This window comes from Synchiropus splendidus, chromosome 14, assembly GCF_027744825.2.
Source record: "Synchiropus splendidus isolate RoL2022-P1 chromosome 14, RoL_Sspl_1.0, whole genome shotgun sequence".
NCBI lineage: Eukaryota > Metazoa > Chordata > Actinopteri > Syngnathiformes > Callionymidae > Synchiropus > Synchiropus splendidus.
In genome coordinates, this window is record NC_071347.1 from 8,409,917 (window position 1) to 8,431,513 (window position 21,597).

Consider the following 21,597-nt stretch of genomic DNA (forward strand, 5'->3'; position numbering starts at 1 on the left):
ATATATATATATATATATATATATATATATATATATATATATATATATATATATATATAAAATCTAGTTTTGCTGCAATTTTACCTGAACAAACTCCGTTTCCCATAACGCACCGCGGTGCACTCGCCAGTCAGCTGACCAGAAGCCCCGAGTGTCGCAGAGACGGGTCGCGCACTGACAGACGGCAGGTGGTTTAGCTTCCCGCCGACTTGAAGACACTCGAAACTACAAGTTTGAGAGGACTCCAGACAGACAGGGATGATACGGCTACACCATTGTGCGTGTGCTGACAGTGGTTAGCTCGTGCTAGCGAGGGTTAGCTTGGTCGACGGGGATGGTTCTTCAATAACATTCGAGATGGAGGACAGTGATGGAGAGGAAACACCCGAGCTGCCTCTGGAAGTGAGTCACTTCTTTAGCTTTTCCTTTCTAAACAACTCGTATGAACCAATGCTTTAAACAGGGCACGTGTTCTATGCTGGTTTCCAAAGCTGTTACCTGTTTTACTTTACTTGTTTCACTTGGTCTTTTGTGTCGTTGCTGCTATTTGAACTAGTTTAAGCTGTTTAAGTTATGTACACTTCATTATTATATCAGAATAGTACATTAGGGGTTAAGTTATGTACACTTCGTTACATTAGGAGTTAAACATAAAAGTGACCCGAAAATGTTTCAGTACTTAAACATGTGTCCCTATGTATTGGATGTTCATGATCATTTCACACCGTATTACGTCATTGTTCGAGATTATCTGCGTGTTTACTTAATGGAGATGTGAAAATCCAGTGAGACATTTTCTTTTTCAAATAAGTGTCTTGTCTCACTGTAAACACAGTAGTCAGGAAATCATGAATTGCTTCCCTGTACCTTTTTGATAGACCTGTTGTGACAGGCATTTTAAAAGAAGATCTGATATCCGCATTCTCAACTTGTGGAAACATACCTTTAATAGCGTTCAGTACAGTAACAACAAAGGTCTTCAGTGCACTGCGACAGGTGACTATTCCAACAGTCGACTAGTCACCAACTATCTTCACCTTTAGTGAACTAGTCGACCTTTGACATATGCAGGTTGTTGAACACACAGGCTTGTGACATTGTAGTGTTGCAAATTAGAAAATGGAAACATGTATGTTAATTGTCGTAAACACTAGTCATGTGTTTCATCACAACCATATTGACAGTAGACAAGTCACGCCTAGCTCAGCGACCATGTCGGTCTATGATGTGTACGAACATGTGACTCTGAATACTGAACACACATTGCTCAAAATGTGGTGCGAATAGCTTGTTGCCGACTCTTCGATCAGTCGATCATAGTCGACTGTGTCGACTGGTTGTTGGAACCGCCCGCTATATTAAAAGTTTCCTTGTCTTTTTCCTCCTCTAGATTGTCATTTACATCCTGAGTTTCCTTCACGCCTCAGACCGGAAGGAAGCCTCCCTTGTGTGTCGCAGCTGGTACCTTGCAAGTCAGGAGCTGTGTTTTCAGGTAGGCTATGAGTAGCTCATCTACCCTCCAGAACGGACATTCATGTTTTGACACCTCGTGCAGAAGAATGTCACATTCTGCTTCCCGGCGTCTGCGTCCTCCTTGGACCTGGTCCGAGGTCTGGGGAGGAAGTCCCAGTGCAGTCTGGTCATCAGTCAGCTGGATGGGTTCAGCATGTCACGGTCACTGTTGCTAGAGGTGAGTGAGTCACATGGTCCTGGTCATGTTTAATGTTTGATAGAGAACGTGAGATGTCTGTGACGGAGAACTGAAGTGAGGGCAATAATTCAGTTCAGACATTTGCGTGCGTCATATGAAGCTACAATATAAAACTATGAAAACTTTTTCGAACTGTTTTTACACTCTGTTTCTTGGTTCTCAACGCGGTTCCTTAAGCCTACAAAGATGGTTCCAAATACGCTCCAAAACCTGTTCCCGAAAGGAAAATAATGAAGTTTGAACATGTTTAGTAAGCAAAATGTGCAGAGTCATCCTTTAAATAATTCTGTTTTTTTGTGACACTGACTGCAACTCTGGCTGTTCATCGAGGTCCAAAGTTCAGTTAGAATGAGTTTGTCTTTGTGTCTTATCATCAATACTCTGCTGAAGTTGTAAACCTCAGTTGTGTTTTTCTTTTACTTGCTGGATCTCATTATTTTCTAGTTGATTTAAGTGTCTCTTTCTCCAGGTGGGTCAGTGCTTGGGCTCCAAGCTGGAGAGCCTGGCTCTGCCCGGCAGCAGCATCACAGAGGCATCTCTGCTGACCCTGCTCCCTCACCTCACCTCCCTCCGCAGGCTGGACCTCCGAGGTCTCGACAGCCTTTTTATGTCTGGAGCGTTCCTCTCCAGGGAAGAGCACCGGCGCCAGGTAAACACACTCAACACAGTGCGTCGCTTCACCTGAGTTGTGTGGCTGCTGGCAGCTCAGTTATGAGGCGAAAAGTTTCCGACCTGCTGTGGTTGGTTTTTCGAAACTAGCGCCTCAGTGAGGGGTGAGAACCAAGTCTAAAAATAGAACATGACGCCTCAGTCACGAGTTATTCGTCTTTGATGTTGATCCCATGACACAGTTTTAATTGTTTTATTGGTTTAATAAACAAATCTGTTTGTCATTTCTGTGGCTGCATTTGATTAGAGAGCAATCGGTTTGCTTGGGAAAACGTATTTTAATGCTCTGCGCAAACAGAGTTAACCCTCAAGGAGTTCTTTCTGTGAAAGTTCAACTTTCATATCCCTTATATGGCAGCAAGAAAATGGTAAGAGATAAAGGCATACTGCAAAAGAGAAGAATCAAGTTTGGGTAGAAGGTGAACTTGTCGGTACTTGCACCCATACAGGCCTATTTTGCTGTACTTGTACTCTTCAAATAGCTGCTCATGACAGCACCCGATACCGACTCCAGTGCGCCCACGCTGTATTGCTTTTCACCTTTCACAGATTCAGTGCATTGCAGACTTTTACAGCGCTGTTAACGCCCCCGCAAAATGAGCACAGTCGCAGCTTCTCATGCCACACTTTCTCATGAGGCAAATCCACTCTGCGATGCATGTCACTGTTGTGGGCCTCCCATCCGCTTTAATTCAGCGACGGTACTATTTTTTACAGAGATCCCTCCGAGGAAGGTTCAAACACTAAACCATCCTGCGAAAAGTGACAGGAAATTTTCATAATAAAACAATTGGTTCTTAGGTATCGGTACTCAGTATCGGCAAATACTCGTACCCTGTCAGTACTCGTACTTGTACTCCTGAAAAGTGGTATCCGACATCCCTTGTGAATCTAATAACATTGGTCACTGGGTGTTTTAACCATGAATCGTCTTCGCTAAGCTCGCACTTCCTGCCACGTGACTACAACCGCACTCTCTCCACTACCAGGCGCCAAAAGTTTGACATGAAACTCCCAACGAATCTTGCTGAGATTGAAGTTACAAGTGTCCACTGTCTGCGTGTGCTAAGGAGGACGTACGCCAGGCCTCATATTTACAGCTTGGCCTGTTTAAATGCAGCAAAGCTGCCTGACACAAGTTTGCAATGATGGCACTTAAAGTGTCGACAGGGTAATAATGCGTTGAATATACCATAAGTCATGTGGTGTTTAGACAATGTCTGGTTTTATCTGTGGATAATTTCCCCGCAGTGGGACATACAAAGGACATTTTCTCTGTTGTAATCTAATGAGACTCGCTTGCACGTGTTGGGTGTGATCAGAACCGGGCGTTGGTGAAGTGAAAAAATAGACGCTGGCAGGAAGAATAGCTTCTGCCTCTCTGAACATCTGGACTGAGCACCTGTGTTCCTCTTTTCGAAGAAAAAAAAATTAAATTTTGAATCTGGCTGAAAATAAACAGCAGCTGGCTACAGGAACACGCTGCCTCGACTCCATTATGAAATATCTAATATGAATTGGACGGAGTCTTCCCAGTTGATCAATAAACTTCTATTTAATCTAATCTAATTTACTGTGACAATCTTAAGATAAAGAGTATAGAATGCCAAGTTCTATAATTGTATTTTATCATGTAACCCAGTTTTTGCATTATTATATAAACATTTCATCTTATATAATTTACCTTTTTTACCTTGCACCACTAGGAAATTCCATTTCCCACCCATGATTCACAGAGACAAAGCCTTTTCTCAGCTTTACTGACTACTGTATTTCCGCTGTCTTTTGTCTCAGGTCAGTTCTGCCCTGCGGGGGCTGGAGGAGCTGGACCTGTCTGATCTCCGCTACCTCTCCGACCTCACCTTCAACCGCCTGACCGGCTGCACGCCGAGGCTCCGCAGTCTGTCGCTGGCGGGGTGCCACATCGCGTTTGAGTTTGACCCCTACCGTGGCTGCCCCGTGGGCGCCGTGGAGGACTCCTCGGCTCTGCTGTCCCTGAGGAACCTGCGCAGGCTGCTGACAGAGCAGAAGTCCACTCTTGTAGCGCTGGACCTCAGCAGAACGTCCATCACGCCTGAGTCGCTGCGGACTATCGCTCAGGTGAGGAACGTTTTAAGCTGAAAAACTGGATTAACATGTATTGAAGGTTTACTTCAGAACAGTCTTATGGGAGCTTCTGCTGTTCCGGTCTAACACATGGACATCAGAGAGAAAGAAAGAGCGCAGCAGGAGAGGAAATATTGGAGCTGTTGGACACAAGTTGATGTGTTCCTCTGGTGTGTGGCAGGTTCCAGGGCTGGTGCTGCAGGAGCTCCGCCTACACGGCTGTAAGGAGCTGACTGACTACTCCGTGGAGAACCTGGTGAGACGACAGTCCCTCATCCAGAGGCTGGACATCAGCGGCTGCACCGAGCTGACCAGCCGAGCCGTCGTCGCCATCGCACGCGACCTGAGCTCGCTGACTCACCTCTACTTGTCCTGTGACTGGAGGATCACAGAGAAAGGTGCTGGATGGTTCAGTGTTGTGTTGCCTTCCTGCTCCCAGTTCAGTTCAGAGACGCTCAGTTGAACTTTCACAGTCACATGATGCTCATCTGCTGTCACATGTCCTTGACATGATTCGATCCGCAGGCCTCGCTGACTTGCTGTCCCTGTCCAACCTGAAGTGTCTGGATCTGTCCGAGTGTCTGCACATCAGCGGTGCGGAGATCGTGAAGGGCCTGTCCACCTCCAACAGCGACAGAGCTCAACTGGAGACGCTGAAGCTCACCAGCTGCGCCTACATCCGGGTCAGTGTGGCGTGGATGTCGCCGCAGAGATGGTGCTCTTTAATCAGAATACCTCACCATTATACCGCCATCTAGTGGGATATATTTTATTTGCTCTGATCAACACTAGTGTTTTGTCCAAAAAAAAATATATATAATCAGACAATATCTGTTGCTGTGAAAACAATCTTTCTTTAGTTCTCCTCAACTATGCTGTATATATTTATTCATGTATAACAGTGAAATGTATTTTGTCAAATGTGATGAATTCATGTTTAATTTTCAGACTGAATATAAGTGCACAAAAACATGTTATTTTGTAATAATGGAGTTAAAATTTAATTTTAATTTACTTGCAGCCAAAGAGAAAAATATATTTTTTGTCAGGAAAGATAGTTCAGTGGAGGTTGTGTGTCATGACATGAAGTAAAAATACATGTGTGTGAATGAGTGAGGGTAAAGGAAGTCATTCTCTCTCTCTGTCTCCAGGACATCACAGTTTTCTCGCTCTCCCAGCTCCTCAGAGGAACTCTGCGAGAGCTGGACTTGACCTCGTGTGTCAACGTGACTGACTTGTCTCTGCACGCCATCGCCACCCACCTGAAGGGGCTGCTGGTGCTCAAACTGGGCTGGTGCACTGAGGTGACAGACTGGGGTCTGCTCGGGATGGTGGAGACGGCCAAGTGCGAGACAGAGGAGGAGGAGGTGAGATGAGGACGCCGCTGCTGCGTCTCTGCTTTGCTGTGTTTTCCTTAAAACGCTGATGTCGTCACGACAGTGGGACAAGAGCCCGCGGTTCACCCGCACTTTTGGCAACATGGGCTTCTTCAAGCCGCCTCCTCTGCCTTACGAGGAGCAGCCCAAGATGTTGACGCAGAACGCCAGGGAGACGCTGAAGCAGCAGACTGGGGCGTCGCTGCTGTCCCTGCGGCGGCTGCAGCAGCTGGACCTGACGGCCTGCTGCAAACTCACCGACCACGGCATCACACAGGTCCGTCACCCACCAGACGTCCACGTCAATACGTGTAACATGAACCTCGCTTTTTTTAGTCAAAGACGGTCAATGTCATTTTACTGAAAAAGCTGTTTTTAACTGGAGAGTTGATGTGATTTAGGGCACTTTCTTCTTAACATCATGAGTTGTCCACGCTGCTCTCACACCACGTTGAACACAGTGAGAGAGATTACTGACCATCGAGAAGGTTTTCATCAGTGAAGTTCAGATCCAGACATCAAATGATCAATGAATAGTCTGGTGATCATCAGTAACTTGTGTGAAAGCGCCCTTAAAGGTCAGCTACTCTGGAATTCCTGTTCTGCTTGTATGTGTCGGATCCAGCAGCTTGGAGGCTTCTATGTTGCGAGATAAATAGGAAACCGTCTTTATATGTGCCGTTTAAGGTAGATCATTTTAAAACGGAGGCGCCTAACACTTGCATGACAATGACACATGTTTCCACTGGAGGGCGCGCTTGTCCTCGTGTGGTTAATGTAGCAACTGTAGTTTGTTTACAGTAAATGTTGGTTTACATATGTAAACAATGTTATTATCATCATATGATGAATAGTAAAAATGAAATTTCAATAATCGCTGCTTCTCTTTGCTCCGCTGTGACTTGTGACCCAACACCATGTTAGGGGAAAACAAGTGGAATTTTTCATCCTTTTTCAAGTTATATACCCGATTTGTTTCGATACATCCACATTGGATGAGACGTTGAGGCAGCTTGGTTCATGTTTCTTCTGGTTGCAGGTGATACAGCACCCAGACCTGCAGCACCTCTCCCTGGGCATGCTGCCCAAAATAACAGACGCCAGCTTGGTGTCCATCGCCCGTCACTGCCGCAGCCTCACCTCTCTGTCTTTGAGTCACTGCACCGAGATCAGCGACGCAGGCCTGACGGCGGCGGCGCCCTTCCTGCACAGGCTGCAGCATCTCTACCTCTCCTCCTGTCACATCACCGACAGGTGAGCCGAGCCACACCTCTCCACACGCGTGGATCACAGTCGTCTGACTGACCCGATGGTCTCTGCAGGTCCTTACTGGTCCTGATCAAACACTGCAGGCGCCTCAAGACTCTGGACATCTCCAAGTGCAAAAACATCACTGGAACCATGGTGGAGCTCCTTCAGTCTCATATGCCATATTTGGAGAACATTCACTACAAATTCCCAGGTGGGACTGACCTGAGTCTGACTCTCTGACATCACTTCCGCCAACAACCTGCTGACCAAAGAACTTTTTTTAAAGACTGTAAATCCATGTCTGACATCATCTTCACGCCTGCTGAAACGACGGGACATTCCTCCTCAGAGTGAGGATGTTTTAAATGTTAGTTTTACCTGTTTTAATCATAGAATTGTGAGGATATTTTTTGGACTGTCTGACCAAATAACCAGTGATTGTAAAGAGTGTTGTATTTAACTGGAGCATGTCACCAAACCCCCTGTAAAGTTGAAGAAATTAAAAAGGTTGAAATTTCTTCATCACCGTTAGAGATCGGAATCTTTGTCAAGAGTGCCATCTAGTGGTTTCTGAAAATAATTGAAGGAGCAGTTCAGGAGTCTGAGACAAAATGAAAGCGCAGCGTTCGTCGTGACTCGGTGATGAGTGAAAGCTGTCGGTCTCTTCGGTACGAATCTTTATTCATGCCAAAGCAGAGACATCACAGTGCATCTGGTAAAAACAGTCATGATGACGAAACACGAACATCTAATATTATTATTATCATTATTCTGATGCACTGGAACCCGAGGAGTTGCTTCTAACATCATGAAGAGTCCATCTTCAGACACAGATTGGTACCGGGTCGTGATGAAATATCAACTTCCTGCGTAAGAAAACCTTAAATATCAGCATATATTAGCAGGACCACGTTTGAACTGTACCTGTCTTCAAGTGTGCTGCTGAAATTCAACGATAGCGTCCGTGTCAGTACAACAGTGAGCAGCTGCGACCAGCAGGATGGTGAGCCAGAGGACAGAGGCGACAACAGCGGTGGACAAGCAGCCGACTCACATGACAGTGACCCAGGAAAGTCTTGAATCTATCACCTGCTCCCTGCTTTGTCAGTTCACTCTCTGGAGCTCAGGGAGTCTGGAACAGTGGCTTGGATGGACTGTGCATGAGATCAGAGGGGTCACATGGGTCAAATCAATACATGATATTCTCAAACTGACTTTGTTCTAGCCCCTATTTCTCCCTAGAGCTTTGTCTGTTGCAGTGCATTATGGGGCTTGTAGTAGGAGTGGTAAGAACGTGGGCCATTTATTAGTCATGTTCCAGGCTGGACAATGTTTGACGGGACGTGCACAATCCTGCAGTTCAGCCTCTGAAACGAGGGGACTGGACTCGGTGTCCCTGAAGTTGGAGAAGCAGCTCTCCACGCCCCCTGGAGGCCACCCCTCACACGCTCTACTGCTCCGTCTGGCTGAAGTCGTAGCAGAAGTTGTAATTACTGGGTGGTTTGGGAACGACCGGAGCGCTGTCTGGGATGGGAATGTTGGCCAGGTCCAGAAGGCGGAGTTTTATTTCCATGGAGAGGAGGATCTCCAGCTCGCTGCGCATGGACTCGCTGCTCATGTCCCGGCCCAGCAGGACGCTCAGCCCGTCAGTCCACAGGCAGAACTGCCCCAAACACAGGACACAACTTAGACCAGCTGAAAAGACCGGCAGCACGTCGTGTAGGGTGACACTCACATCAGTCCTGGAGGGGGCGATGAAGTTCAGGCTGCACTCCTCCACGTCATAGGTGATGCTGAAGGCCAGGTCCAGCACTTCCTGCACAGAGAAACCACCTGAGCTCTGGTTCTGCAGCAGGAAGGTCACTGCTGCTCACCGACCTTATTCTGCTTCCCCTTGTTGTCCTTCATGTGTGGACAGTCCTTCCCTGTCAGGAGCCCTTTGATGTCTGCCACTGGAACTGCAGGATGTTTGTGAGCAGATGACAAAGCAAGAAAGGCCAAACCATGACTCACTCTTCTCCTGAAGGGATTCGATCGCTGGAGTTTCAGAATCTTCTTCCACGTCACCGTAGTGAAGCATCTTGTGATTGGGGGACAGGCGACAGTACCACAGCTTGTCTGGCAAAAACAGGGTTCAGTCGCATCATAAGATGGTCCTGCTCATCCCTCCCTCCCCCCATGTCCTCTTCGGTCTCCCTACATACCTTGTCTACGTCGGCTACTGATCTTCCTGAACATGGTTCCCTGACAGAGTCGGTTCAGCCTCTGCTGGCGGATCAGCTCCAACAGCTCCGGCTTCAACCGCTCTTTCAGCTCCCTGGGAAGAAACAGACGCCGAGAGTCATGTCGCTAACTGGAGACTTAACTCACCGAAACCCGAAATTACAGCATACAGTCACTACATTTTTGTAGTTTTCAGCATAAAGAAATCAAGCGTTTAAAGGTGACGCATACTTCGATGTCTGATCGCTTCATCAAGTGGTGACTCTGAAATCTCCACTGGCACTCGCATAAAAACACAAAATTAGCCAAAGAAAACATTCTGTTTTGTTTTATATTTCGATACATTTTTAGACGTTTGCTGTCAGAAACACTTTCCCTCCAACTTCAGTCAGTTACCACTCTTTGTTTCATTGTATTTCCATTTCAATCTGGTGTGTTCAATGTCATTTTCAATATCAAGGACCCATAAATTTGCGAGATATTTCACAAGACTCTCCAGTTGGAAACCTGAACTCGTGTTGGAGAGCAGACGGCCTCACCGCCGGTCACCTGCTACTCTGTTTAGTGACAAACAGTCACATGACCACTTCTGACCCATCGCTGTTTTCCATAGCGGTGGCTCCTGCAGCACCTTTTCGGTTTGCATAGTTCCTCAACCTGCACAGGCAGAGAAGATAGACAGGAAGGACTCACAGCACTGGAGGTGCAAGAGTCTCCTCTTGGTGCAGTCGCTCCGTCTGACGCAGCTTGAGGATCTCGCTGTAGTTCAGAGCGTTGACCTTGTTCTTGAAGAGCTCCAGGGACGTGGGCTTGCTGCTCAGAGTCCTGGTGATCTGCTCCCTCACCACCTGCATCACCTGCAGGGACGTCAGGGCAGACATATGCATCACAGCTGAGTGGCAGCTAGCAAGCGTGACACCAATGGGACGGGACGCGAACTTTCTACTCTCAAAAATAGCTGCTCTACGCTAGAAACACAATACACAACACATAGTCAAAATGATTCTAAGAGTATTTTAACACAAATAAAACACCTGCTTCTGACAGCGTCCATGATGTGGCAACAGCTCGGTATGAAGTGTATTCAATGTTGCAGCGAAGCCATTTGTTTGTCATGAAACAATCTGGATTCATTTTACATCAGAACCACATGACCTTTTTGGATTATTGACTCAGATTTATTGCTGCTGCAGCCGATCCCCCTCTGTAACTCATGGCTCAATAGTGGGGTTTAGTAACCCTCTTCACTGCTGAGGCTCATTTTAAGAGCTTATTCACTGGACGACAACAAATGTTTTCCTTGAGTATAATCTGAAATCTAATCCAGGCTCAAGTTAGAAAGTTCAAAGGAAGGTTTTTTAAAAAAGAGAGGATCGTACGCTTATTGATGTGACTTTAGTGGCTACAGTCAGATCTAAATTGCAATTGATGTGAGCTCCAACACTCCCGGCTGCTGACCTACATCCTCACAAGTGACTGATCAATGATGGAGGTGCAGATGGAGCATGAGCCGCACTGTGTCACCACCATCATCATCATCATCATCAAAGGACACGTCACGCAGAGCCCTTCATCCTGCTGCCATCAGTGGAATCCAGACTATAGAGTCAGCATGCAGACGCGACACACTCCAAAATAACTGTCACATGACCACACCTCACAGCACTGGCCCATTCAAGCTGACCTGATGCTAAAACACACTTCATATTTCACACTTCAGACACAGACAGAGACAAACAGATGCCAGTCTTACTTCCATTCTCTGCTCCTCTGTGGGCTCTCAGTCAAACCTGAATCCAAGATCCCAGAGTCAGACAAATGTTGAGCGGTGAAAGTGAGAGGAGACGATCCTGGGCAACATGACAGCGGAGGTGTGGGGCAGCGACTGTTTGGTAAACACTGACCCTGACCGTTTGGCACACATGCCCCGCCTCCCTGTCATTCATCTGGCCGGACCAATCGGATCCCTGACTGGCAGCTGCTCACACAGTCCTACAGCATGTGCATCAATGTGAGGACATGACCTCATGAGCTGTTGAAACTCCAGTGAAGACTTTAGGACTTTAAGAAGATTTTAGGAGCCGGGATCAACACCGACCAAGTTAAGGCTTCTTTTATCAGACACAACTTCAGGATGATGAGGCTCCTTCACCAACACTCATGCTCCTGAAAGTTTTGCCAAATCCTACCAACACTCTTCGACACCAGCACCTTGACTTGACCTCCGTTTCATCACAGGTCACAGGTATGACATGTAATACTTGTCACTATGCCCCCCCCCCATACCTCCAAACTCCCCCATCACCACCCCTCTCTTACAATTTTCCAGAGGTTTTCCATTCCCTCCCACTGTTGTTGTGTAATTACTGCTGATGCTCTGGACGCTTTGTGTCCCCCTCATTTCCTTCTCCTTCTGTTTCTGCGGCCCACCACGCTTCTCTTTGTCACTCTAATACCCTTTTGTCTGCGCCCCAGAGCACCCTGGGTAGGGGTCCATGACTGAAAAACAATAGCCGGCCTGCAATCCAGGCATCCAGGACACTGGCCAGCTCCCGACTGGGTCAGGAGGTCAGTGAGTTTTATGGCCATCAGGAGATGTTGATGATGGTCGGCAGAGTGTGATGGTGAAACTCGGACTCGGGACAAAAGCGGGACTCGTCTTCCTTTCAGGGCGGGTTGAATGAACAGCTCAGCGATATTTCTTCTGGACAGGAGCACACTGGTGATGACCATTGCCATTGTCCAAGCACCATGTTGCGTTCCTAAGGTCATTGTGTGTCCCTGAAATGCATGTGGTCTCCATCTGTGGGGGGCTGGGCAGGAGGGCCAGAAGAAGAAAGGCCAGGCAAATACAAAAACAATCTAACTGTCCAGTGTGGCTTTAAATACTGTTTCAAAAATATATCACTCTTTCACCTCTGTGGTCAAGTGTTCCAACCAGTTTCTCTATTTGTGTGTGTTTAAAGATATATATATATATATATATATATATATATATATATATATATATATATATATATATATATATATATATTAGGGGTGGGATTTGATTAAAAAAATAAATTAAATAAATTAACTAAATATTGTGTGCATCAGTTTGACAATAGCACAATAAATCACGATGGTGACTATATTCAAGTTTTTATATCACCTTATTTAAACTAAAGCTCTTTTACTGTCTTGAAAATATCTGTATAAGAATTTCAATGTTATAAGAATTTCAAGTCCATTCAGAGTAGTGGAAACCCTGGCCATTGTGTAGTGAAAAACCTCCCTGAACCAAAGCAAACAGATGCTTTTGTTTGCTTTTGTTCAGGGATTCCTCCATGTTTGTTGTTGTTGTGATCATCCTAGCTGCCACGTGTCTTGTGCATCAGTGTCATCAGTGGACCAGGAACTCCTGCACTTACAAAGGTTCCCTGTTGTCTGGAGGGCAAACTGTTCAATTAAACTAAGTTTTCTGTTGTAATTAATGAATTGTAATTCATTTGTTAAAGTCCCACCACTAATGTATATATACACACTACAGTGGCTGAGCCACATGGGGGGAGTGGCGTGTCGGACGCGGTACCTTGTCAAAGTCTTCCTGTGTGGCTCTCATCTCTTTCCAGGTCTTGTTGAGCAGCTGAATGCAAACACAGAATAGTTCTTCCAGTAAGCGATCCTGACTGAAGAAGACGGGGTGGTAGTCGAAGCCGGTCTCAGACGCTGCAGGAACACGAGAGGATGGTGTCAAACGTGAAGTCAATGTCAGCAGGATTTAAGTGTCTTCTCACGTGTCTCTCCGATCCGAAGGATCTCACACAGGATGAGCGTGAGCTGGATGCTGCTTCTTGCAAAAGGACATTCGTGTTTGTCTTCCCTACTGCTGTTCTCCAACACAAACTAGAGGGACACCTTGTTAATAGGACTTTTGGTGCGACTCCACAGAAAGAAACCCACTCACCCTGCTGTAGGCGTCTGGGTACCGTATTGCAAAATAATTCATGGTGTCCAAAGCTAGAAGTCCAGGTGGGGTTCTCACCAAGTCCTGGCCGGGGTTACTGTTGTTCTAAACGGAACACACACCACATTCTATATTTCGAACAACAAATACAGAGAGATCTGCTCTCTGAAATGGACACTCACAGAGAAGCCCAGCTTCCTGAACTCTTTGGCGCAGAGCGATCGTCTTCTCTCGTGACTCAGGCTGTTTTCTGTCTCTGTCTCAAACGCTGTCTGGCGCAAATTGTGAAGAATGTCTCGCTGCTCCTGCACAATTTAAACAGCTTGTTTAGAGGTGGAAGAGCCACTGGAAGCTCGGGCATCCACACACACCGGGCTGTAACAGTCCAGCGGCGTCTTCATCCGTGGCTCCAGGTGGTTTAGGAAAACCGACTGAAGCACGTAGAGATAGTGGGCCATCTCGTCCTGGACCGAGCCAGAACTGAGGATGATGTTCTGCACAGATGTTCACGTCTTAGAGAGCCTCAAAGTAAGAGATCAGACTGGAGTAAAAAATGTTGTTTACTTTGTAGATGTACTGCCGGAGATTCTTCTTGTTCAGATACACAAACATCTCCTGCGACAGAGAACACAATTATCAAGGCGTAGTAACACAGTCACGACATCGAGTGGCGCTATTGAGACAGAAGCGAACAGAGGACTTCAACCTCCAGAGAACCCAAGACTGGAACGGCTATCACAAACCACGCCCCCTTCTCAGTGTCGCTGATAAGAAGGGTGGATTTGTTGAACTACAGTAAAGTGAGGAAGTGTGTGTGTCAGTCAGTCAGCACACACACACACGCACACACACACACAAGGCAAGATAATGAGGCTTTTTGGTACAATAGGGGAAGAGCAGGGTAGAAACCAAGACAGACTTCACTGTCTTCACCCCCTCCCCCTCCCCCCCCCCCCCGCCTGATGCAGCTTATGTAAACATGCAGACACTAGTGATGTTGGCACACATTCAGAACGACATGTCACCTGTCTGTCTGTAACCCCAGCCGTCTGCAGCAGAGCCATAAGCAGAGCCATGGCTTTGGTCTGGATCTGTTGGTTGGTCCTGGAAGTGAGACAGAAGAAAATGATGTCAACATTTGGCGCGAGTCACATAAAAAGTTTTGCCCCAGTCAGGTCTCGCACGAGGAAGTGTATGATGACGCTCTGAATCAATGACTTGTATAACACTAACACAGGGGGAATAATACTTTAAAAATGAGATAAAAGCTAAAACAAAACGTTTTTATCATGTAAGAAGCAAAACATCTACTAACAAAACAGCAGAAAATCCCATTGTTAAGATCATTTAGAAAGACACAAAAGGCACAGAAGACCTGGATCATAAAATAAGTGGAGAAAACTAATTCTAAACATAATTTTATAGTAATTGGAAGTGATATGAAAATCTTTTTTTTCCTAATTCCGCACTCAGCTACAAATATATTTGGCAACATTTGAAGGGAAAAAATATTCAAAAATTTATCTGATACAGTTCTGATGGTAACAGCAAGACATCAGTGTTGATGTGGTACAGCTTTAAACATGTGACCACGTCTCTACCAACATGTAAAAGAAGTTTGAGATCAGTGACTTATCAATGAAGGTTGGATTCCCTTTAAACATGTGGAGCCTCGAAACACATTTTTTAAATTGTGAATCATATAAGAAACAATTAAAAAAGAAATTTCCACGTAGTTGTATCTCAAAACAATGTTTCCATTGACATATTTTTTTTTCAGATGGAGCGTCATAAAATAAGCTCCCACATCAACAAAAATGTAATTAGAATTGTATTTGATTAAATATGACATTTTCACGTTGGACTATATTATATTTGCAGTTTTTGCAGTGTACGTGCCGGGATGATGAAGTTTGATGAAACGGTGTCCTAATTGTCAGCCATTCAGTAGGTGGCGCTCTCGGCTTCACAATTGATGTGAGGTGTCATTGAAATAGTTGTTCAAAGCCAAAGCTTATGTGGCAGACAGTGCTATCTAGTGGCCACTGAAAATTAGGACACGGTTTCATGAAACCTCATTGAATCTTGATCATGTGATTTCATTCTACCAGACGTTCCATGTCGTCCTCAACCATCATCTGGGTGCAAGGCCGAGCAACGTGTGCTACTTACATCTGTAGGTGAGCTATGAGTTTTTCCATGGTGATTTTCTGTTTGACCAGCAGAAAGAGGCTGTGGCTGCTCAGGACCATGTTCTCCAGGATGTCCAGGCACACCTGCTGAATGGGGGCATCTGCCGACTTGCCGTTGACAAAGTCGGCGATCTGACGGAAGAGGAGCTTATTAGCAAGTTAAGTTGCAACCAAAAAAAAAGAGTCTCCTAATCCACAGCAGGAGGAACCTTTTCTATGAAGACCGACGAGAGATTCTCCCATGAGACGATCCCATGAGCCATCAGCTCCATGAAGGCCGTCAGCGTGTGTGTCATGATCGCCGTGCTCCTGTCAAAGCAATTCATTTGAACTTGAAAAAATCTCTCCAAACTCTTCATGATGATGACATGTGACGGTCATATTGACACTCACTCTTTAGAGTCCTCCACAATCTTGACCAACAGCAGGTGTCCGTCTCGGCTAATGAACTCTTGAGCAAAGGTGACGTCAGTGGAAACACTCACCAGTTGTTTGAGCGACTCACAGCGGACACCCAAACCCATGCTCTCGATACCCTTATACAGGTCCTCAGCATATCTGCCCTGTAGACAGGAGAGGAGACATTGAGAAAAGGCTGATCTCAGGATGTGAAGAGGCTGGTCGTCCCAGACTCACCGGGGCCTTGGTCAGTCGCAGTATGCAGCCGTTTTTAATGTCCAGACGATTCTGCAGTTGGAAAAATACAAATGTTACGAAACACCGAACCAATGGGAAAGAAATGATTCAACCAGATGTTTAAGTGAATGAAGGTGAACTGAGAGAAAATGTCACTATATTTTGTTTATGCAAGTATTTTTCATTCAGGGTGACAGCCACTGACTCCTGGTGAACACCTGATAGTGTTTTCGACTCACCGATTCAGTGATGTAGGTCTGAACTCCATCAGCGTACTGAAGCGCGTAGTTGTCAGGCCCCGCAAGATTCCAGCTGGAACACAAACCCCAACATGACAAACCACCAAGTGCGATGTTGAAAAAACAAAAACTCACTTACCCGTCGCAGACTTCTTTAATCACAGCAGACAGAGGCTTTTTCTGCGCGACACACACGAAAAAGTATCTTTCAGTGAGCGCACAAATCCCAGAAACATAGCTGCTTCTCTCATGTGGCTCGACGCAACATGACAAATGAGTCGCTGAAACTCCCATTATTGTAAAAGCTGAATAGCATTTATGACACGGCCCAATGAGACCACAGTGCCACAGTTATTCAAACTTTTGTCTTCTTCAGTGCTCCGCTCCATGGTGGTACATAAATATAAAACAGACTACCACCATGTCTGACCCTCAGCTCCTATGCTATTAGCGGTCAGTCGGTGGTTAACCAGCCAGAATGTCTTCGGGGTGCTGTGGTAAACCAGTGGCTGCTCTGTCATTAGTGGCACTAGAAGGAGTTGAGGAGTCATGTATGCACGGGAACGATGCTGAGCAGAATTCATGATTTATGACCCCAGACAGGAGCTTTTGTTTTTGTCTTGTTGGTCCAAACAGCAAGACAATTGGGCCACTTTGGCAGGGGTGTATTCCATATTTTCATATTGTCATTTCTTACCACGCTCTCGCACTCAATTTCAGACAGACGCAGACTATTTTTCTATATTTTTCTGCCCTATCCTCAGAAGATACTAGAAATGGCTTCACTTGACATTACAGAAAAGAGCAAAAATAGAAAATAAATCATGTCAAATTGCGCCTACAGTACTTGAGACCTTTACTCCAGCACGAGTGATGTCACCTGCTATCTATGACTATGTGTGTTTATGGTTATGATGTCGATCCAGTTAGACTTTCAGTTAAATGTTACAGTCCAACAGAGGAATGAATCATTCCCTTAACCAACAAAATAATGTGCAAAAAGACACCATCAGTAATAAACGCGTCACAAATGCAGCAGCATATCCAAGTATCTATGTATTAAATATCGATATAGACAACTTAAACTATCAAGAGAACATCACAGAAACAAGTACTGTAATATTGCGGAATCAACATCAATATTGTGGATTTTTAAAAACATAGTGAAGTGTCAAGGGCATGAATACATAAATATATTATTAATAATTAGGTGTTAATTCAGTGAGTGACATGACTACAGACTGTTGGATTTAACTTTACAATGACATTGAAACCTGTTGCATTGAGTAATTCATGTCACTTTATAAATGGTTTTAATTCTGTTCACAACATTAAGACACATTTTGATGCTCATGAAATGGACCGGACACGAGGCAGTTTCCTAGAATGACACCCTGGACCAGTTATCGGTCTTCACAGGGCATGTTACACATTGTTTTTCCAGAATGCATTTCTCTCTAGACACACATCTGTGTGTGTCTTTGGTCTTTGTGAACGTCTGTTTATTCTGTGGCGTTTGTGTGTCTTTCAGTGAATGGGCCACTCTAGAAATCACTGTGAGACTCGCTCTCACCTGGTCCAGCTGTATTAGTTGGGGGTAGGCTCCAGGCATCTGGATGGCAATCTTCACGATGTCCTTCTGCTGAGGCATTTTGGCGTCCCTTTACCTTCCCTCTCTCTAACTGCAGATAAAAAACATCAAAAATGGCAGCGTCCTTACAATAATTGTGCTGAGCTCTCTTCACTTCCTCATCTGATGGAGTGACAAGGTTAGCAGTTAATGAACCACTCATACAGGTAGATTCAGCTATGTGTATAGGGGACGTATTTTCCCATCTCAGTTCACATGCAAGCAAACTTCCGTCTGAGCCACAGGATTCCCAGAAGATAAAGAAGAAGCTCTTGTTTTGGCCCCACTCCCCTCCCCTGCTCCTGCGCCTTCTTCCCCACCTCCCATTGAATCCAGAACATGGCAGGATCTAAATTCTTCTGCATGCTCATGAGCTCCTGACGGCTGAGCTTGTGTCGACTTGTGTGATTAATAACTCCACCTCCTTCCCGATCTCCTGGATTGTTCACATACCACGTCTGCTCTCGGTGACACAAGAAAGAAGGTAGAGCAGCCGTTTACAGCTGCTTTCAAAGGCGAGCTGCTGTCAAAACAACCCTTGCACTTAACATCTCACCTCTTTCACCCCAAGGCCGTGGTTTTCCTCTGTAAAACTCTGGGCAGTAGCAGAAACGTGAGGTTGTGCTGAAACCAGCCCCCCTCTGAATCTCAGTGACTACTACTAGTTTATAGTCATAATCCTATAGAGATTTGGAGAATGTGCTTTATTTTCCTAAAGTGGCTTAGATGAAGGCGAAGGTGGTTTACAGCAGTAACAGGTGACTCACTTGGAGAAATGACAGATTAAGTTAAAAAGGCCAGAAGGTCAAGGCAACATTAAACAAAACTTAGAACCTTATATGAGAAGGACTTCTTGGTTCGCCTCCACTGGATCAAATATTCATTTCATTTTCTCTAACCGGGAAATCGTTGGCACTTTTTCTCTTAAATAGTGGACATAACATATATGTTCCTTCTCTCTAATAGAGATCTTACTGCTGGCCCATCTGGTTGTCTGTTTAATTCACATTTGTACACTTTGTTAGATGAGGTGTCAAGAATTCTTATCAGCAGTATCAGTAACATGTCACAAATGCAAGCACAGTGGAGAGAGAAGGAAGGGCAGCATGTAGATGAGTGGGGCACGCAGGTAACATTTTTCAAAAATAAGGTTCCTCTTTTGTTTCGGTGATTGATGACTCACGTCATACCCACTTCCTCCTCGATGCCTCCCAAAGTACACACTGAGGATTTAATTCTCAACCGCCGGTCAATGCTGAGAAATGCGATCCGACCACTGCCGTAGCAAGTTTTTTTTTTTTGTTTCCTAAACAACATTTGATGCATAGTTTTCATCATTTCAGAGGAGTGGATAGCCCTGATCTATTTTAAAGATGACAAGTTCAGACACGCTCGAGCGCTGCTGTGCACTCTGGAAACTGCAGAGTCGGCAACACGTCATTTAGATCCGGAGCCAAAGTTTAGAACATTAAATTGGAGTGAACGAAATATAGCAAACATTGCAACTTTTTCTGTCTGGCTCATCTATCTCTAAATCTGACCGTCGTGTGCGTAACACTGACAGACTTCTGCTCAAGCCACCATCTAAGTGAGAGTTGAGGCTCTCTCTGATCTCTCCATCTGTTCCCAGGTCCTCCCTGTGGTGCCTTACAAAGAAGACACATCTGGGAAAACCTCAGACGGAAGGCACCTACAGTAGGTGACTGTCCTCCAGCAGTTTGTTATTGTGTGACAATGAGATGTCAGTACCTCCCAGCTGCAATCAATTTGTAACCTTCTGTGTCTATAATACATGTCTTGACCTTTGAGTTAAGATGCTTTAACCAGTTCGACAGAATACACACTCTACATTGCTGAACTAAAAATAAAATATTTTTGGGCTGAATGTGAGTCGATGACGCAGCAGTGTGGGTGTACACTGGATTAGCTTGCCGTTATAGTTAAAAGGAAGTGAGCACTGCAGAGGAATGATGATTTTATATGAAGTTCAGAAGAAAGAAATAAGTGTGACTCCACTCAACAACAAGCAGCAATACATCACTGATAAAGAGGCGTTAGAGGTGATAATGGTTTATGCATGAATACATGAGGAGGAACTGACTTGGTGACCACATAAACATGCTGGTTCATTATTTGACTGTTATGCTAAACTACGTTTTTGAATTTCTGCTCACAGCTCAACTGATTCTAACAATATGTGTTGAGTTTCATTCATGACTTGTACATTAGTTTCTCCAGCATTACTTAAGCTCAGATTGGGAAGCATCTTTGCGCCGACCGTTAGTGAAACAGGAAAATATGAATGAAGTCTATTTCACTCATGGTGCTTCGTTTTCTGGTAAATGTTTCAACATAGCTCAGGTTAGCATATCGCCTCCTGTACGGAGGTTGATGAACAGCCTTCTGGCGACATGCATGAAGCTGTATTTTTTACTTTATGCTACAAATGAGTGACAGGTCATGAAACAACACAAAGAAAAAAGTAGAAATGATTCTTGCCCGTGGGCAAGACAAGAAACCCAATATATTTTATATTGTTATTATTATTATTATTATTATTAATAGTAATATGTGTATCTCAGCGTGGTCATAGGGCTGCGGGACAACGGAGTGGAAGGCAACAGGTTATTGAATTGTGAACAGTGTTGTGTCTGGCATGGAAACACTTCTCTAGTGTCTAAAGTAAGACGACACAGCAGATGTTTTTTTGTACACTTAACACTTGAATCATTTCTTATTGCTGGGATCAAAGGGTAATTGACTTTCCATTATATCTAATGAATAAAACTGTATTCCTGTATTACAGTGGTGAGGTACACTATACAAATACAGAGGTACCGGTATTTGTATTACTTTATTACACACCGTACATTGAGCTGTACTTCATTAATGAGTGAGTACAAACAAGCTTGCATTCTTGTGTACACACAGCAAACCCTCAAGTCTGAAAGGCCCCCTGCTGCTTAGTTTAGTTTAGTTTAGTACTGGAAAACACACGCATAAATAAAGGAGAAAATATGTTTCAAGTCACTCAACAAAACCACTATCACACAGAAGCTAATGCTAATTCAAGCACTAAACTCGCCATTTCTCTCTTTATTCAATCACAGGAGTGTAAACAAATGCTAATTCAATAAGAGTAAAATGGTCCTTTATTCCTCCCACAAAGTGACAATTCAGAAACTCCACACGGGGGGAAGTGACAACAAAATCTGCTGAAAGGCGAGTCCACCATAAGCGACTATTTTTCAATGGAACAGAAGTGAAGTTGGTGCGTCCCTCCTACCTGGGTGGAAAAGTCGAGTCGGGGGCTACTGTCCCGCAGGAGCCGCTGCAGTGGGAGTCTCGAGCATCGACCTTGTCCGCCGGCAGAAGCAAGTTCACCAAAAAGTCAGGTTCTTAAAACATTGCTAAAATGTCTCAGTTCGACTTCACAGCGAGACTGAGTTTATCAAAAAAAGTTCCGGGTTGGTTTAAGCCGTTAAGGCTGAAGCTAAGGTTTGCATTAAGCTACCATGTATGTGAGGTATGTCCTCCGGTATAGCTCTTCAAAATAAAGTCTGCCTCGAACAAAACTTCAGTTACAAAAAGTTAGTGGTCGCATTTTCATTTTTGTTG

General features: G+C 45.0%; 2 protein-coding genes across 3 annotated transcripts; one reads left to right on the forward strand and one right to left on the reverse strand.

The window, feature by feature from the left end:
- The first annotated feature begins 147 nt into the window (after positions 1-147).
- On the forward strand, positions 148-8,389 carry fbxl9 (F-box and leucine rich repeat protein). Its single transcript, XM_053886334.1, has 11 exons — positions 148-402; positions 1,391-1,492; positions 1,556-1,690; positions 2,181-2,360; positions 4,175-4,480; positions 4,668-4,884; positions 5,012-5,169; positions 5,638-5,853; positions 5,927-6,139; positions 6,902-7,116; positions 7,185-8,389. The coding sequence occupies exons 1-11, from the start codon at positions 358-360 to the stop codon at positions 7,351-7,353; spliced, it is 1,956 nt and encodes a 651-aa protein (XP_053742309.1). The 5' UTR covers positions 148-357; the 3' UTR covers positions 7,354-8,389.
- Positions 7,776-21,468, reverse strand: elmo3 (engulfment and cell motility 3). Of its 2 annotated transcripts, XM_053886332.1 has the most exons (21): positions 21,266-21,468; positions 17,923-18,031; positions 16,489-16,529; positions 16,350-16,422; positions 16,111-16,161; positions 15,868-16,037; positions 15,684-15,783; positions 15,455-15,606; positions 14,308-14,386; positions 13,847-13,897; positions 13,654-13,776; positions 13,465-13,587; positions 13,283-13,387; positions 13,113-13,221; positions 12,908-13,044; positions 10,030-10,193; positions 9,318-9,430; positions 9,127-9,231; positions 8,992-9,071; positions 8,849-8,929; positions 7,776-8,776 (listed from the first exon to the last, which is right to left on the reverse strand). In XM_053886332.1, exons 2-21 carry the CDS (start codon positions 17,998-18,000, stop codon positions 8,564-8,566), a joined length of 2,148 nt encoding a protein of 715 aa, XP_053742307.1. In that variant the 5' UTR covers positions 18,001-18,031; positions 21,266-21,468; the 3' UTR covers positions 7,776-8,563. The 2 variants fall into 2 exon arrangements, with proteins under 2 accessions (XP_053742307.1, XP_053742308.1); XM_053886333.1 differs by lacking the exons at positions 12,908-13,044; positions 13,113-13,221; positions 13,283-13,387; ... (10 more) ...; positions 17,923-18,031; positions 21,266-21,468 and adding an exon at positions 11,090-11,424.
- Positions 21,469-21,597: the final 129 nt, after the last annotated feature.

Coding starts and splice junctions, on each gene's coding strand:
- elmo3 (XM_053886332.1), bottom strand. CDS start 18,000: ATGCCTCAGCAGAAGGACATCGTGAAGATTGCCATCCAGATGCCTGGA. Junction 16,423..16,488: donor ATTAAAGAAGTCTGCGACGG/GTAAGTGAGTTT, acceptor TTTGTGTTCCAG/CTGGAATCTTGCGGGGCCTG. Junction 10,194..12,907: donor CACAGGAAGACTTTGACAAG/GTACCGCGTCCG, acceptor ACGTCCCTGCAG/GTGATGCAGGTGGTGAGGGA.
- fbxl9 (XM_053886334.1), top strand. CDS start 358: ATGGAGGACAGTGATGGAGAGGAAACACCCGAGCTGCCTCTGGAA. Junction 4,481..4,667: donor CGCTGCGGACTATCGCTCAG/GTGAGGAACGTT, acceptor GGTGTGTGGCAG/GTTCCAGGGCTGGTGCTGCA. Junction 4,885..5,011: donor CTGGAGGATCACAGAGAAAG/GTGCTGGATGGT, acceptor TTCGATCCGCAG/GCCTCGCTGACTTGCTGTCC.